Raw genomic sequence first — 15,911 nt, 5'->3', positions numbered from 1 at the left:
CCTCTACCCCGAAACACAGTGGTCCTTCCCTCTGCCTTCATTAAGGGAGCCGGAAGCAGCACGTCCTGCTGCCGTCCACGGGACACCGCCTTCTGTGTGTCTATGCGTCGTATGCCTCCACCCACCCACCCCATGTCTCCCTTGGTCTGTGCGGCTGGGATGACAGAGGCTTCTGTGTTAGCTCTGGTCTCACAGAACCTACCTCTCTAACCTGTAGGCTGCTGCATTTGTAGCTAACGTTCTTCTACTGAAATCTACAATTAATCAAAACCTCGATTTTCCCTCTCCTAGCTCTAACATGACCAAAAACAAGCAAAAAATTCATAGTAGAAGAAGGAAAATTTCTAAAACAAAAACAAAAACACCCTGGCACATAGTGACCCCACCTGACACTGCTCATATGTGGGCTGCTGTTCCAAATTTGGTTTTCATTCTTATCTGAGTAACTCTGTAAAAACATTACCTTATTTAGAAACAAACAAGAAAAGAAAGATTTTTGTTACTTCTTGTCTCTCCGGACACACCCCGCGGTGACTCGGATGCCTCCAACCGGGTTCAGAGGCAAGTACTCACTCCCACACGCCTCCAAACGCGGTCCAGGGGCCCACGTCCCCGAACCACCTCAGTCTCCACATCAGGTTCAAGACCCTTCTCTCCCCTCAGCCTGTGTCACTGTCTCCCAGCTTCCAAATTACAGAAACAGATGCCAATCGATCCTTCTGCATTCTGACTGCTTTTTCTGAGTTGCTTTTAGAAGTTTCTTTGCTCCTGCAATCAGAAATGTCACCAGAACCTGTTACTTGTGTTTTTAATCACCCCTCTACTAGCACTTGGTCAGTCCAGAGAGAACTGTGCAGAACTGTCTCCCATATTTACTCCTGATCCTTCCCCCTCCATCCCTTCTGCAGCAGAGACACACAGGCTTTCCAGGTCCGTCCTCCACAACCCACCTTCCCCAATGCTGCTCACCTTCCAGAAAGCCTCAGACCAAGTGTTCCTGAATCAGGTAAAAGCAGGTAAAAGAGACAAGCTTAAATTTCAGCCTATCTACTGAGTATCTTATATAGCATCTTTAATTTCTAGATACTAATGGTTTGATCTTCTCGTGAACAGTGTCTCTTCAATTACCGAGTCTTTCAACATCAGGGGTAACGTTCGGGTCCTTGCCTGATTCCTCTAAGAACTCTGCAGGTCGGCCCTGTCCGTGTTGGGGGTGCCATGTGGATCCCCAGTTAGCTCCCCCATTCTGTGCGACGGTCTCTCCTGCCGTCAGCGCTCCTCAGGTGCCTGCTGGTTCCCAGGGCTCCCATGTTCCACGCAAGGCAGGGTCACGGCATCAGTGGTCAGAAGCACCTCCTCAGGCCCAGGAGAGCCCTGGCGTCTGGCGGGGGCTGCGGGGCAGCCAGGAGGTAAGCGAGCGGAAACCTCAGGAGGGCAGCCGGGACAGGCGAGCATCTGGCCAGCGGTCTCTCCTCTTCAGCTGCAGCCAGCCCTGGTGGTGTCCAACCTGTGCAGATTCCAGAGCCTACCCAGGCAGTCACTGTTCGCATAGCCTCCTTTTCTCCTCAAAGTGGCAGAGTTCCTCAGCTTGGCTTAATTTTTACATAAATCTGTTCCAACATGCTTTAGGTCTCCCAGGAATTTCTAATGTTCTGGCCTGCCAACAGGATGAGGTAGGATGAACTTTCTAGCTCAGTAACAACAAAAACTGCCAATTTTGGGAAGTTATTTTAATGCAAATTATGGTGATGTACAACCCTCTCTCTGCTTCTGATAGGGATACAGCCCTCCTTACGCAAAACTCGGCAATCCGCTGTCCCAGTGATTCCAGGGCCGGGAATTTATTTAAAGTGGGGCAGAGACCCAGCTGCCACACTCTGAGCCGCGTCTGTGACGAGAGATAAAGCACGTTTCACCGCGCCCCCCACTTCGCACCCCGGATGCAGGAGCTCGGACCACATAGCTATCGATCCATGAGAAATGTAGAAAATAGGACATGAAAAACTTGTGCACATACAAATACCCCCAGACAGGGAGAAGACGACACCGAAAAACATTCGGTACAGCACCAGCAGCTGTGAGTAATCCCGGAGCGGCACAAGAAATACTTAGGTTGTCTTCCTCTGGGTTAACCTGTGCTTTCGAGTCTTCCTAGGATGACTTAAAAGCATTTCAGTTTTACAAGCATGTGAAGCACCATTTTTAATGTAAGTACTACTAAACTAATGCACTGAGTATCTTACTTCCGCAGGAAGCTGGACACAAAAACAGATGTACACATCTCCGTGTTACCACTTCCAAACTTCACTTCCTGTGCCTGCATTTAGTCGGGGCACTGCTACTTGCGAAGCACCGTGTCCCTGGCGCTAAAGGAAGGTGACGACTCCTTAGCGGTCGGGCCGAAGAGACAGAGGTGACAGAGATCGTCTTCCCCACGGCAGCACTGACGGCAAACACGAGCACTTCAAGTGACCCGCTTGTGTTTCAAGTGGAAGTCAAGCTCCCCAATCATGAGGACGGGACTCTGCCCGAGGCTCTCGCAGCCGAGGCTTACAGAAGAGGGCTCTAAAGTGTCCTTACACGTGTTAGAGCGTCACGTATGATTTCACAGTAAGCGTGCACAAATACATGTTGTTTGTAAGCTCATTTAAGTTCTTCCACCCAGCACGACTAGGCGTCGAGGTTGGGAACTCCCCTGGGTGACAAGTGGTCCGCTCGGGTATCGTCTCAGTGTCCATCATCAGGCAAAACGCTGATGACCGCTGAAGCTGGCTGACAGGGCTCAGGACTTACTGTTACTCTATTTTTGTGAACATTTTAAACTGCTCATGACCAGAAAGGTTAAAAATTATATCCTAAACAAGTTTTTAGATTTTATTTTAACTGCAGGGTGACTGGGTGGCTCAGTCGGTTAAGCGGCTGCCTTTGGCTTGGGTCATCACCCCAGGGTCCTGGGATCGAGCCCCATATCAGGCTCCCTACTTGGTGGGGAGCCTGCTTCTCCCTCTCCCTCTGCCTGCCGCTCTGTCTACTTGTGCTCTTTCTGTCAAATAAATAAATTCTTTAAAAAAAACTTATTTTAATTGCTAATTGCTACTTTAGATAATAATCAACAGAAACCATAACAAAAACTAAAGCTTATTTTCACATGCCAAAACAGTACGTATGAAAGCAAACGAAAAGCCATGTGTCCCGTTCCTGGGGGACACGCCCTCGGGTCATCTCTGGGTGGTTCAAAGAGCAGCACATAGACGTGACCGTTACCAGTGGTAACAGCTTCTCTCATTGTAAAATGAGGGCTCCCTGAATGTGGTGATGCTGACTTAGGTCCTCGCCGGACGCCCAGGTTTTTAACTGCTCTCAACTTCCTGTGCTCTCACGACCACCTGCCAGGCCGACACACAGGGTGTCTGCAGACGGACGCCCCGACGCTTTGCTCTGGGGAGGTGGCTGGAGCTGCTGTCACCACTCAAATGACTCACGGGTAAAGTACAGAAGCAAGGTGAACCCCTAGGGTCACGCTGCTGACTCCTTCTCTCCAGAAGCCACCTCTGAAACGACTGGCTTCCAGGGCCGCTGGGAGCCACTAGCAGTCCGCAGGGACAGTGGATGGGGGCCGGCCCCTCAGCAACCACTTTCACTGCTGCCGAAGGACCCGCTCAGCTCCCCGATGAGCCTGAGAGCAGCCGCGGGCAGGCGATGGCAACCCAGAGCATATGCGGAAGCCCACGCCGGCCCCAGAGACCCGAGTCCACAATCCCAGACCTTCTAACCTAACAGGCTCCCAGGCTCTCTACCCCAGGCACCGCAGCTGGGGAGCACGATTCAGAACCAACGCTCATGTCTACGCATCCACGTTCCCAACAAGGTAAGCTGCAAATGCAGGGGGCATTTCTGTACCTTGCTCAGCACTTCCAACGCTTCGAGTAAGTTCTGACCCGACCACACTACTCACTCTGTCGTCCACAAAGGAAATTCTGTGTTGGGAAGACCGTCCACCATTTAGCCAGACTCCCTAAGTGCCTAAGACCCACCCCCAAACTGCCCCCCAGGACTGGAAGATCTTACTTTGATAGCCAGCAGTTAAAGAGGCCACACCTGCTCAAATTCCACCCACCACAACTCTGCTGTGAACCAGCAAGTGCCTGTCTCACGCCACGTACGTCGTCGTATAATCAACGCCTGCCCCTCTTCCCGTACTCTATTTAGTACCGTCCTAGAAAAGCTTTTCCCTTACTCTGTGTTCCAGCACATTTCAGCAGAAAATACTGATTAAATCAAAGTGACTGTCTTTTCACAAGATGCCCACCAGCAAGGAGAAGAAAAAGCTGCTTTTCTGGGATGTGCTGCTTAACACAAGTTCTACGGCAGAACCGCCACTGCCGGCTCAACAGGAGAGAAAAAGAGCCGCGAGCATCTGTCTTCCACCCAAATCGCTCCGGGTTCTTGGGTTACTCCGTCTACACGCGAACAGCTGTCCACGGAAGCCTCCCAGAGCCAAGGGACTTGCAAACGCTGCCCACTTCCCTGGTGTGGAGAGCAGTTCTTCACAAGCTGAGAAGACATCGTCTCGGTTTTGATGGGCTGAAGGCAGGCGGCACCAGGCTCCGTGCTCAACTAGGCCGCGTGCTCCCCACAGACACCACCACTCTGCAGACGGGCCACGAACACGCTCCCTGCGCACGCACGGTGTGGGCGTCGTGTGCTCGAGAATCCTGCCGCCAATCTGTGAGCCCTCGCTCGCTCGCTCACTCCTCCGTGGAGGAGCCAAGACTAGCTCGTTAGCCTCTGTGCGTTGAAGGACGCAGGGTTCCTCGACAGGGCAGCCACCCAGGGACTTGAGGAAGAGGAGGAGGCGGTGTCTCTCGGTCCTTGTCACCGTCAGTGACTAACGTTTTAAACAGAACAGTGCTCTCCGGAAATCTCTCTACTCAGTGCATAAAAGCCCCGGCCCATTCTCTAAATGTGCGTCAGGGGCAATACACCAAAACCCGGAAGCAGAAACGCATTCCACGACGCCGACTAGGGGAGGAAAGCAGCAGATTCCCACCTGAGAACCGGAAACAGAACTACGACAGGTGAACTGACTTCAGAGGCCACCCAACTGCACCTTCCCTTCAAAATCCACCGCCGACCCTCGAACAAAGCGGGACTGGGGGCACTGACGCCCACACAGTCGAAAATGTGGGTGTAACTTCTGACTCCCTCCAACTTTAACAGCTTGGCCAGAAGCCTTCCTGACGCCCAGAACAGTCAGCTAGCCCCTACTCCACACAGCGTTCTCACCGTCCAGCAGCCTGGAGGAGAGTGTTACGAACACATCCTAAGGAAGACAACACACACACGGCACGGTCCCGCGTTCACAGAAATAAATGCAGCTGCATGTGGACGTGCAGGTCCGGCCCAGGCTGTTCACTGCGACGCGTTTCCCAAATCACCTCCTGCGAAACCAGGAGACGCCTGTCACCAGCTTGTTCCCAAAATGCAGTGAGGGGGCCCGGCCGCCAGGAGGCACGGAAGCTTATTCCGTTTACTGGAAAAAGCAGAAACAAGCCACCACTACACAATTTCTGGGCGCCACGGTGCTCCAACACAGTAGAGTCCCCACCGGTACGCGTCTCCTGAGTGTCCCTGGGACTCCCTCCAGCAGGCAGAGGCGTCCACACGGGGTTCCTGCTCAGCCCCCCTGGACTGAGGCGTGGGTCAGTCCTGCGTGCCTGACTCGCTTGCTGGAGGCCCACATGGAGGCGGGCATGGCTCCAGGCCTCCCTTCCCGTGTGCTCTCCACAAACACTGCACTTGTGGAGAGGGCCCGGCCGGTCCACGTCAGCGTTCTGGGGCCCGGTAAGCACGGGGCCAGGCAGATGGGAGGAACGTGCCGAGGCGCCCAGCTGAGCCACCAGCGTCCTGCTTCGCGCCAGCTCCCGGGCAGAGGCCCCGCCAGAGGCGGCGAGCCACAGCCACTCGTAGTGCCTTGTGCAGACCTGTGCGTCCTCGGTGTTTGCGTCCGACTGCCTCCAGATGTGCGCAGAGATGAGAAGACACCGGCCAACGGGAGCAGCAGCGTTCCCTTTCTTTCCGGCTCCCTCTGGCTACAGAGTACCTGGGTCACAGCCCTCTACTCTCTCAACGGAACGAGCACCAGGTCAAGCTTCGCACACGGGAGCACACAGGGGTCAGACGCCTTCAGCTGGTACACATACCAACAGCCCAGTTTTAAAAGTAGGTGTTTATTCCTTGTGCTCTGTCCGGGGGGAGAAACAACCAGCACCTCGGAAACAGGAGTTAACGGATGACCACCGTGCTTCAGGTGAGGCTTGTGAATCCTTGGACAAACCCAGCAAGGCCCAAAATCCTAATTAAAGGACCTTCCAGTCCTACCCGGCAATGTGTAAAATGGCTAAAACTGAATGCGCATTACATCCTTAAAGCCAATTATTTTTAACTGATTGGCAAAATTTATCTTGCATGAACTGTTCCGGTCTTGCAAAGTTAACATGTCCCTTGCCTCTCTTCCACTGTAGTTACGTTTCTAGCATTACCTACTATTTAAGGCTTGTATTCGTTTGGTTACCTTCCGCTGAGGCCACGGCACGGCTTAGCAGTCAGGACAACAAGGGGAGACAAGAACATCAACTACCATGTCCCCGGGCGTGGCAGAAGCATGAAGGTAGGGGCAAATCCACTGAATCTGGGAAATGCTTTCTCAAACCTCAGGGACACATACACTCACTTCAACGTCACACCTTCCTATTCCAGGTCATTTCTTGAACTACACATGACAGATATTTACATGTCCATGTGTGCTCTGAAACAGGAGGCGCGTGTGCACTGACCACCGACCACTGTGAATGGGCGCCTCGTGCTCTTCAGCCCCACAGGGTGGTGCTGGGTGCTCATGAGCCTCTCAGTATGAATAATTTGGAAAGAAAGGCTATAATGAGAGGCTCAGGATGTGCTGGCTGGGGTCAAAGGGCCTCTTCCAGAGTTAACGGTCTACAATTAAGACTCAACACAATTAGAACTGGTTCGTTAGAGCAATGTCCGTGGTGCGACAGCAGCAACCAGAACCTGGTGGGTACTTGTGAAATCTATTAAATGTAATTCAGTATAAGCACAGTATTATCATTTAAGACAGTATCCCAATTTTCTTTGTAAATGGACTATATCATACATAAAGATTGAAGGGAGAAAAAGTGGCTTCTTTACTCTGGTATCTACAGGATTTAGGATTTATAACATACTGATCACTTAAGATGCATGGCTTTTTAGTTATCTTTCAACATGCATAGGTGTTCCCTAAATTACAAGCTTTTCGTTTATTTGAAAATGTTCTAAAGCGGTGAGTGAGCGCACCCCGTCAGCATGCTAGCCAGACCCTCAAGCATGAGCAAAGGCCTCTGTGCACAAGGAGCTCCTTGTCCAGCAGATCAGAGACTGAGGAAAGAACTTGCATGCCAAGAGCCTACAGCCCTTCCGAGGAGAGGAGCAGGAGAGGCTCACCGCGCACCTGCCACCCTCAGCGGACACCTCTTGCCGTCAGTCCAGCCCCTCGGAGCTGGAGGGGAAATCATGACCCAGAGGCTTTAAGAGGTCGATGGACAGGCCTAGGCAGCCATAGGCCAGACCAAGGACAAGGGAGGCAACACGCAGTGAGGCAAGACCTTCTCAACCCACGGGAGAGGGCATCACGCTGCGTCTCAGACCCTACATCACCCACGGTGACAACCTGCTATCTAAAAGCAAGTTTCAGGGGTGCTTACTTGTGGGACGTCCTTTTCTTCATCATACTTGCAGACACACCAGCATGGCCTAAAAGAGAAGTGAATATAAGTCAATAAAAACTGGATAGAAAATACTTCAGAACTTGGAAAAAATTAACTAACTTCTGAAAAAGTGCTGCATAAAGCATGAAATGAAAATAAACCATAAACAAGCCAACATGTAGAATGCCATCTGTTTATCTAATTCTTTAAAAGGAGATAAAAGGAGTTCTGGGAAGATAAAATGACAGGGACAACAGCTCATCTCCCCAGATCACCCATAAAAAACACCCAAAACCACATGGACAAAACCCACAGAAATAAGCAACAATCTTAGCCATAAGGTATGGCGTATCTGGGGGTAGGAAGGCGTCTGAACGGCGTTCAAAGTCCAGTGAGCCACCTCTTTGGACCCAGGAGGTAAAAACCACAGAGACGGCCCCTCAGCAGGAAGGCTGAAGGAGCCCCAGGAATCAAAGTTGCTACAGCCCATCCGGGCATCTGTGGACAGGAACAAAGAGGGCAGCGACAGGGTCACGACGCGCCACAGCTCATCCCCAATGCGGAGCGGCAAACTGGACCCCACACGCCCATGGGTTATCACCAGACAACGTAAGTAACAGATAAAAATATTAAAAGTGCTGTAATAAATACGCTCAAATATTTAAAGGAAGACACACACAACACTTAAAAATGAAGAAAGAAAGGACTGGAATGAAACTGGTGGAAAACACAGGGTCTGAAATGAAGATCAGCGAACATGGTGAACCACAGACCAGATCCCACAAAGACCAGTTCCACACGATAAGGAATAGCAGGGACAGGAACGGCCTCGGCGGCCGGTTGCTCAGTGAACTGCACCTGCGACAGAGAGGACGGCACGGGAAAGAAGAAACAACTCGGAAGAAGCGGCGGCACTGGGCCCTCCAGAGTGCTAAGTATGCAACCTCATGGCCAGCGAGCTCACGACACCAAAGACAGCCACGCCAGGGCACGTCCTCATCCCATCTCTGAAAACCAGCAACCAATAGTAAAAGACTTTTAAGACTTCCTGACAATGCAACACCCCTTAAATGTAGGGAAATAAAGGCAATACTGACTCCAGATTCATTGTCAGAAACAGCGGAGCCAGGACAGAAGACAGTGGGGTGACCCTGTGGACTCAGCACACACTCAGCCCCGGCGGCTCCCAGGCCAACGGAACGGAGAACCACAGTGAGCACAGACGCCACAGGCACCAACTCAGAGACAAGATGGAAAGGACGGCACAGTGGATAACACCCCACAAGTTAACTTCAAGACAAAGTCACTGAGGATCAAGACGACATTCAAGATGGTAAAAGCCAAAGAACCAAAAAGCCCCTACATTTCACCCCAGGCCAAATGTGTGTGGACTTCGTCCCAGAACAGTGAAGGACACAAGCAAAACCGGACGGGGCTGGCAGGACGGAATCACCCCCAAGCACATGCACTCTCCTCTCTCCGTAACGGACATAACCATGAGAAGAAAATCGGTGGACCTGAACTCCACAGACAGCCAACACGCACTTTTTCCCAAGTTCACATGAGACATTCACCCACACACCATCTGCTCCTCATAACACAAACCCTCCATGCGCTTAAAACAACATGAAATCGTAAGAAGTTTGTGCTTTGGCCACATGAGAATTAAACGAGAAATAAATAGTATCTGGAAATGCCTATGTTTTTGAAAATTAAATAACAATCTTCCAGAAGTCCACAGTTGAAAGACAAAACCACCATGAAACTTGATCTTGAAAAAAAATGGAAACACAATCCGTGGAATGCAGCAAACACGGTACTTACTACAGTGATCCAAATTCACGCTGAGCAGCAAAAATAAACAGAAAACAAAGACTCCCTGACCATAGGCTCAGCATGGTGGTTCCCCAGGCTGAAGGCAGGCAGGTTATCCACAAAGTTCTCTCTCCTTGGCCTTACATGAAAGTGTGTGATTTAAACGCACATTTCCTTCCCAGTATCCCATTCACAACTGTCAAGTTAAGTGAACAGGGGTAGAGATGGCCGACTGGTCTTTGCAGGATGATATATCACTGTTCCCAGCTAACCGTGCAGGGCCGTCCTCCTTCCCCACGCAGACAGCTCAGAGATGACAGGAGGACACAGCCTGGAAGGAGGGCAGAGTCCCCCGGAGCGCTGTGGAACATGACAAGGCTTGGGGTGGAAGGATGAGGAGAGACGTGCACATGCACACAGACAGGAAGGACTCGCTCAGGGTCTGCTGGGCCTGCCCCAGGCGTCAGTGCGCCCTCCCCTCCCATGCGAGGACACCGGGTCAGGACAACGGACTCAGCATCTGGGCTGCCCCGTCCCCGCATGCCAAGCAAAGCCCTGGCCCGCAAATCCCCATGGGTCCTCACAGAGCTCTCGTCCCTAGCCGGAGGGGACCCTGGCAGAAACCGTCTGCTAGCGATCACTCAGGAAACGCCTCCACCGCAGGCGTGCTGTCGGACGAGCAACCGTTTATGAAATGATCCCCGAGCCACACGGATGAAGGGAAGAGCAGGTGTCCTCATGGAGACTGAGGGTTATCACGGTCACCACACAGGAACAAGAGGCTACCGAGACGGAAGGCAAAGAGCTCCTGAAAACTGAACGCCACGAAAGGGAGAACGAGCTATTTCTGTGCTGCACCCCAACAAACAGAAGCTGAACTGGCGAAGAGTCAACCAGTCTCCTTTGGCTGGTCAGAGCCGCCAAGTCCCAGCAAACCGCCGTCCCGAGCCAGGGGCCACCCGCAGGTGCGGACCGCACCAGCTCAGCACGAAGGGCCGAGCAGCAACTGCCCAACGGCCGGGGCCTCCGGATGGGAAGGCTGGGACGAAGCCTCCGGCCACCAACCGTGCCAAGGGGGCGCAGGGCACAAACGCATTGGCACGTCTCACGTCCAGGAGCGCTGCGGGGTTCTCCAGGATAAGAGAAAAACCCCCTCCTGCCTCCAGCAGGGGGAGGGGAAAGTCCCCGTTTAGAAATCCAGCGAAGCGCTCAGTTCCCAGCAAGGCCTGCCCTCAAGAGCTCCACCTCGGGCCGGACGGAAGGAATTCGAAGCACAGCCGCCGTCCGGTCGCCCTGCAGGAGGAGGTGGCCCGCGGCACAGACGCGCCAGAGCACACACTACAGGCCGCCGCGACGCGCCCGCGTCTCAGCCACACGTGGCACCGCACGCTGGAAAGCAAACGACGTGGTGTGAAGAGGCAGCGAGCATCCGGCCCAGACTCCGGTAAGACAGAGATGGTGGGACCATGAGACCAAGAGTTTTGAGTGACTATCAGTAATAAGCTAGGGGCTCTACCCAAAAAAAAGAAGTATTCAACGTGTGAGAAAGATGAGTGATGTAAGCAGAGAGAAAAACCGAAAGACATGGCAGAGCTCAAACACCGTAACGGAACTGAAGAATGTGTCTGGGGGACTCATGATGGAGAAAGCAGAATCATGGCAAGTGCCTGATTAAAAACCACAAAAGGCAGGGAAAAGTGGAAGAGGGAAAAGCAAGAAAGCACGGGGCAAGAACAGAGAGACAGTAAGAAACCGGCCGACATTAATGCAGCAATCACCAGAGGCCGCTGAGAAGACTCGCTGAGCTTCAGGACATGCCAACAGAAACCTCCAAACCCGAAAAGCAAAGAGAAAAGAGACAAAAACAGGAAAAAACAAATCAAAATATCCAAGGACCATGGGACAACTACAAAGACGTAATATGTACAATGGGAATGCCAGGAAGGAGACAAAGGAACAGAAGAAGTATTAGAAGCAATAATGACTAATGATTTCCCCAAACTAAGGTCAAACACTAAACCAGAGATCCAGAAGTTAAGAGAATGCCAAACAGGATAAATGCCCCCAAAACCACATATAAGGACAAAGAAAAATTCCTGAAAGAGCCAGAGGAAAAACACCTTGTGTACAGAGGAACAGGGCAGGAATTATATCCAACGTCTCCTCAGAAATCACACATGCAGAGAGAAGACTGAGACACCTAAAGTGTTGGGGAAAAAATGAAAAACCTAGAATTCTGTATTCTGTTACCCTTCAAGAGTGAAGGAGAAGACCTGCTCAAACAAGCAAAGGTAAGAGAATTTGCTGCCAGGAAACCTGCACTGTAAGAAATGGGAAAAGAAATTCTTCAGAGACAAGAAAAATACAGCTGAGAAACTCAAATCTACAGAAAGATCATTAGAGATGGAATCAGTGAAGATAAAACAAAAACTTCTATTTTTATTATTCTTAACAGAACTGGTAACATTTGTTCAGAATACTAGCAACAACATATTAGATGATTATAGCTTACTTGTAAGTGAACCGGATTAGTTATGAAGGCATCCTGCCAACTCTAGGGCAGTCTCTTAAAAAAGTATAAGAATAAGGGCAATGAATAGAAAACAGTAATAAATACAGCAGGTATTAATCCAATAATCACCTTAATATCAACGGTCTAAATACACCAATTAAAATATCAAGACTGTCACAGTGGCACAAAAAACAAGACCATATTGTACATTGTCCACAAGAAATCCAGCTTAAAGATCTATTTAGATTAAAAGTAGACAGAAGGAGAAAGATACACAATGCTAACACAGATCAAAAGAAATGAGAGTACCTGTATTAATCTCAGAGAGATTCCAGAGCAAGGGAAGTCACCCAGGAAAAAATATATACATTATGATAAAGATAAAATCCTTAGCCATAACAATCCTTAACGTGTGTGTGTGTCTCACAACAAAACATCAAACTAAGGAAGGCAAAACTGTTAGAACTACCAAGAAAAACTGATAGATCCATTATCACAGTTGGATACGTCAATAACCCTCTATCGGAAATGGACACACCCAGCAGACAGAAAATCAGTGAGGACACAGTCAAACCCAAAACCACCACTAATCAAATGGATGTAACTGACATCAACAGACCACTTTATCCAACAACATTCTAGACCATAAAATACACCTTAATACATTTAGAAGAACAGAAATCCTGCAACAGCTCTCAAACCACAATAAAATCAAACTAACATCAATAACAGAAAAATAGCTGGAAAATCCCCAAATACTCAGAGATTAAACAACACACTTCTAAATACATAGTTCAAAGAAGAAATTGCAAGACAAATCAAAAAATGTTTTGAAGTAAATAAAAATAGAAATACAATCTACAAAATTTGTGGGATGCAGGGAAAGCACCATGTAGAAAGAAATTTATACCACTGAATGCATGCATTGGAAAAGAGGAAAGATCTAAAATAAAAAATCTAAGCTTCTATCACAGGAAATTAAAAGAGGAAACTATATTAAATGCAAAGTAAGCAAAAGATGTTATAAAGATAGGGGCACCTGGGGCTCAATCAGTGAAGTGTCTGCCTCTGGCTCAGGTCATGATCTCAGGGTCCTGGGACTGAGCCCCACATTGGGCTCCCTGCTCAGCGGGAAATCTGCTTCTCCCACTCCCGCTCCCTCTGTCTGTTGCTCTCCCTGCTTGAGTTCTCTCCATCAAATAAGCAAATAAATTCTTTAAAAAAAAAAAAAAAAAAGATGTTATAAAAATTCTAACAGAAATCTTTAATATTTTAAAAAGAAAATCAATAGACAAAAATCAATGAAATCAAAAGCTCATTCTCTGAAAAGATCAAAATTGATAAATCTCTAACCAGGATAACTAACAAGAAAAAAGACACAAATCGGTAACGTGAGAAATCAAAGAAGAGACATCACTACAGACCCCATATATAAAACAGGTATGAGGAAAACTGATGAAAGAAATCAAAGAACAACTATCTAAATGGAGAGATATTCCACATTCACAAACAGACTCAGTACTGTCAAGATGTCAATTCTTCCCAGATGTTGCTGAGTGGCTCAGTCAGTTAAGCATCTGCTTTCAGCTCAGGTCATGATCTCAGAGCCCCAGAATCAAACCCTACATGGAGCTCCCTGCTCAGGCAACAGCCTGCTTCTCCCTCTCCCTCTGCCTCTGCCCCTCCTCCCCTCGTTTTCTCTCTTTCACCCTCACTCATTCTTTCTCAAATAAATACATAAAATCTTAAAAAAAAGAGGGGGGGGTCAGTTCTCCCCAACTGGATCTACAGATTCAGTGCAACCCCAATCCAAATCCTAGTGAATTCTTTTGTGGATATCAACAAACCAGTTCTAAAGTTTATAGGGAGAAGCAAAAGATCCACAACAGTCAACACAGTATTGAAGGAGGAGAACGAAGTTGGAGAACTGACACTATCAGACTTTAAGACAGTATAAAACTACACTAATCAAGACAGGATGGTACTGGCCAAAGAATGAACAAACAGATCAAATGGAGAACCCTAGAAAAGACCCACATATGGTCAGCTGATCTTTGACAAAGGAGCAAAGGCAATAAATTGGAGAAAAGATAAAGTCTTTTTAATAAATGGTGCTGGAATGACTACGCATTCACCTGCAAAAAAAATAAATTTAGACAGAGACCTTACATCCTTCACAAAAATTAACTGGATGGATCATAGACCTAAGTGCAGAGTGCAAAAGTATGAAACTTCTCTAGAAGTTAACATAGGGAAAAAAACCAAATGACCTTGGTTATGTTGATGACTTTTTAAGATAATACAATGGCACAATCTATGAAAGAAGTGAACTGATAAGCTGGATTTCATTAAATTTAAAAACTTCTGCTCTGTGAAAGACACTATCAAGAAAATGATAATCTGGCTGCATGTGCTTGGCTGAGGAGCCAATGGAGTGAAACTACCATCTGTGGGATTACGACTGAACGCCTCTAAGTCAGAATCCTACCCATCGGAACAACAGGGAAGCACTGAGGAGCCTTGGCTGGCCTCAGATAGCCAGACCCCACTGTCCCCACCAGGAGCCCACTGCATTTAGGGACCAGGATCTGGTGCAGAGGGCCTGTTGTCCCCAGGGAAACAGGCGCGGCTGGAAAGGGGGCCATCCCTTCACCAGTCACGCAACAAACATTAGTGGGGAACCTGGTACTAAACCATTCACAGACAACCTGCTTCTAGGTCAGGGTTTCGTACATAGCAGAGCAGCTCCCTTGCTGTGATCTACTGAATGTCAGCCCTACTCATTGGGGTTTTTAATTCAAAAATAAATAAAATAAGATAGAATTTTTTAAAAAGGGAAGACAACCAGAAGAAGAAAATACCTGGAAAACATACCTGATGAAGGACTGTTAATCCAAAACATACAAAGAACTCTTCAAATTCAACCAGAAAACCACCTGATTCAACATGGGCCAAAGAGCTTAACACAAAATGGCAAAAAACATGTATGAAAAGATGCTCTACACATCATAATGTCATCAGGAGAATGCAAACTAAAAACAGTGAGATACCACTCCACATCTAACAGAATAGCCAAAATCGAGAACACTGGCAACACCAAACACAGCAAAGGATATACAGCAACAGGAACTCTCATTGGTGGCTGGAGGGAATGCGCACTGGTGCAGCTGTGTTAGAAGACAGTCTGGTGGTTTCTTACAAACCATAATCTTACCATATGATCTAGCAATTACAGTCTTTGGTATTTACCCAAAGAAGCTGGAACCAGTCCGCAGAAAAACCTGCCCATGGATGTGTATAGCGGCTTTATTTATAATTCCCTAACCTTGGAAGCAACCAAGACATCCTTTAGTGGGTGACTGGATAAATAACAATGGTATATCCACAAACTGAGTATTACTCAGTACTGGAAAGGAGCAAGCTATCAAGTCATGGAACAGCATGTAAGAACTCAAGTGCATACTGCTAGGTGAGGAAGCCAATCTGAGAAGGCTACATAAAATTCCACTCTCTGACATTCCAAGAAAGGCATAACAATGAATACAGTAAAAGGTCAGTGGCTATCAGGGGTTAGGGGGAGAGAGGAATGAAGAGCTGAAAAACAGTGGTCTTTCAGGAAGTAAAACTACTCTGACTGATACTAAAATGGTGGATTTGAGTGATTACATTTGTCAAACCCAGAGAATGTACAACACCAGGAGTGAATCTTAAGATAAACAATGGACTGTGGGACGTGTCCAATGCAGGTCCATCTACTATAACAAATGTACTTTCTGGTGGGGGCTACTACTTGTATCGAAGGCTGAGGGAAGGGCACC

At 48.6% G+C, this 15,911-nt stretch overlaps 1 protein-coding gene across 5 annotated transcripts in view; it reads right to left on the bottom strand.

Moving 5' to 3' along the window:
• Positions 1–15,911, bottom strand: part of SPIN1 (spindlin 1) — a 76,774-nt gene that overhangs the window by 15,554 nt on the left and 45,309 nt on the right. For 4 of the 5 annotated variants that reach the window (XM_046021969.1, XM_046021967.1, XM_046021968.1 and 1 more), the window contains 2 exons: positions 7,764–7,812; positions 5,196–5,197 (listed from right to left, as the gene is read on the bottom strand). In XM_046021969.1, the coding sequence (XP_045877925.1) occupies positions 5,196–5,197; positions 7,764–7,812 (51 nt within the window). The remainder of the gene's footprint in view (positions 1–5,195; positions 5,198–7,763; positions 7,813–15,911) is intronic. The other variant, XM_046021972.1, reaches the window with a different exon arrangement.

This window comes from Meles meles, chromosome 11, assembly GCF_922984935.1.
Source record: "Meles meles chromosome 11, mMelMel3.1 paternal haplotype, whole genome shotgun sequence".
NCBI lineage: Eukaryota > Metazoa > Chordata > Mammalia > Carnivora > Mustelidae > Meles > Meles meles.
This window is presented reverse-complemented; position numbering and strand designations above follow the sequence as displayed.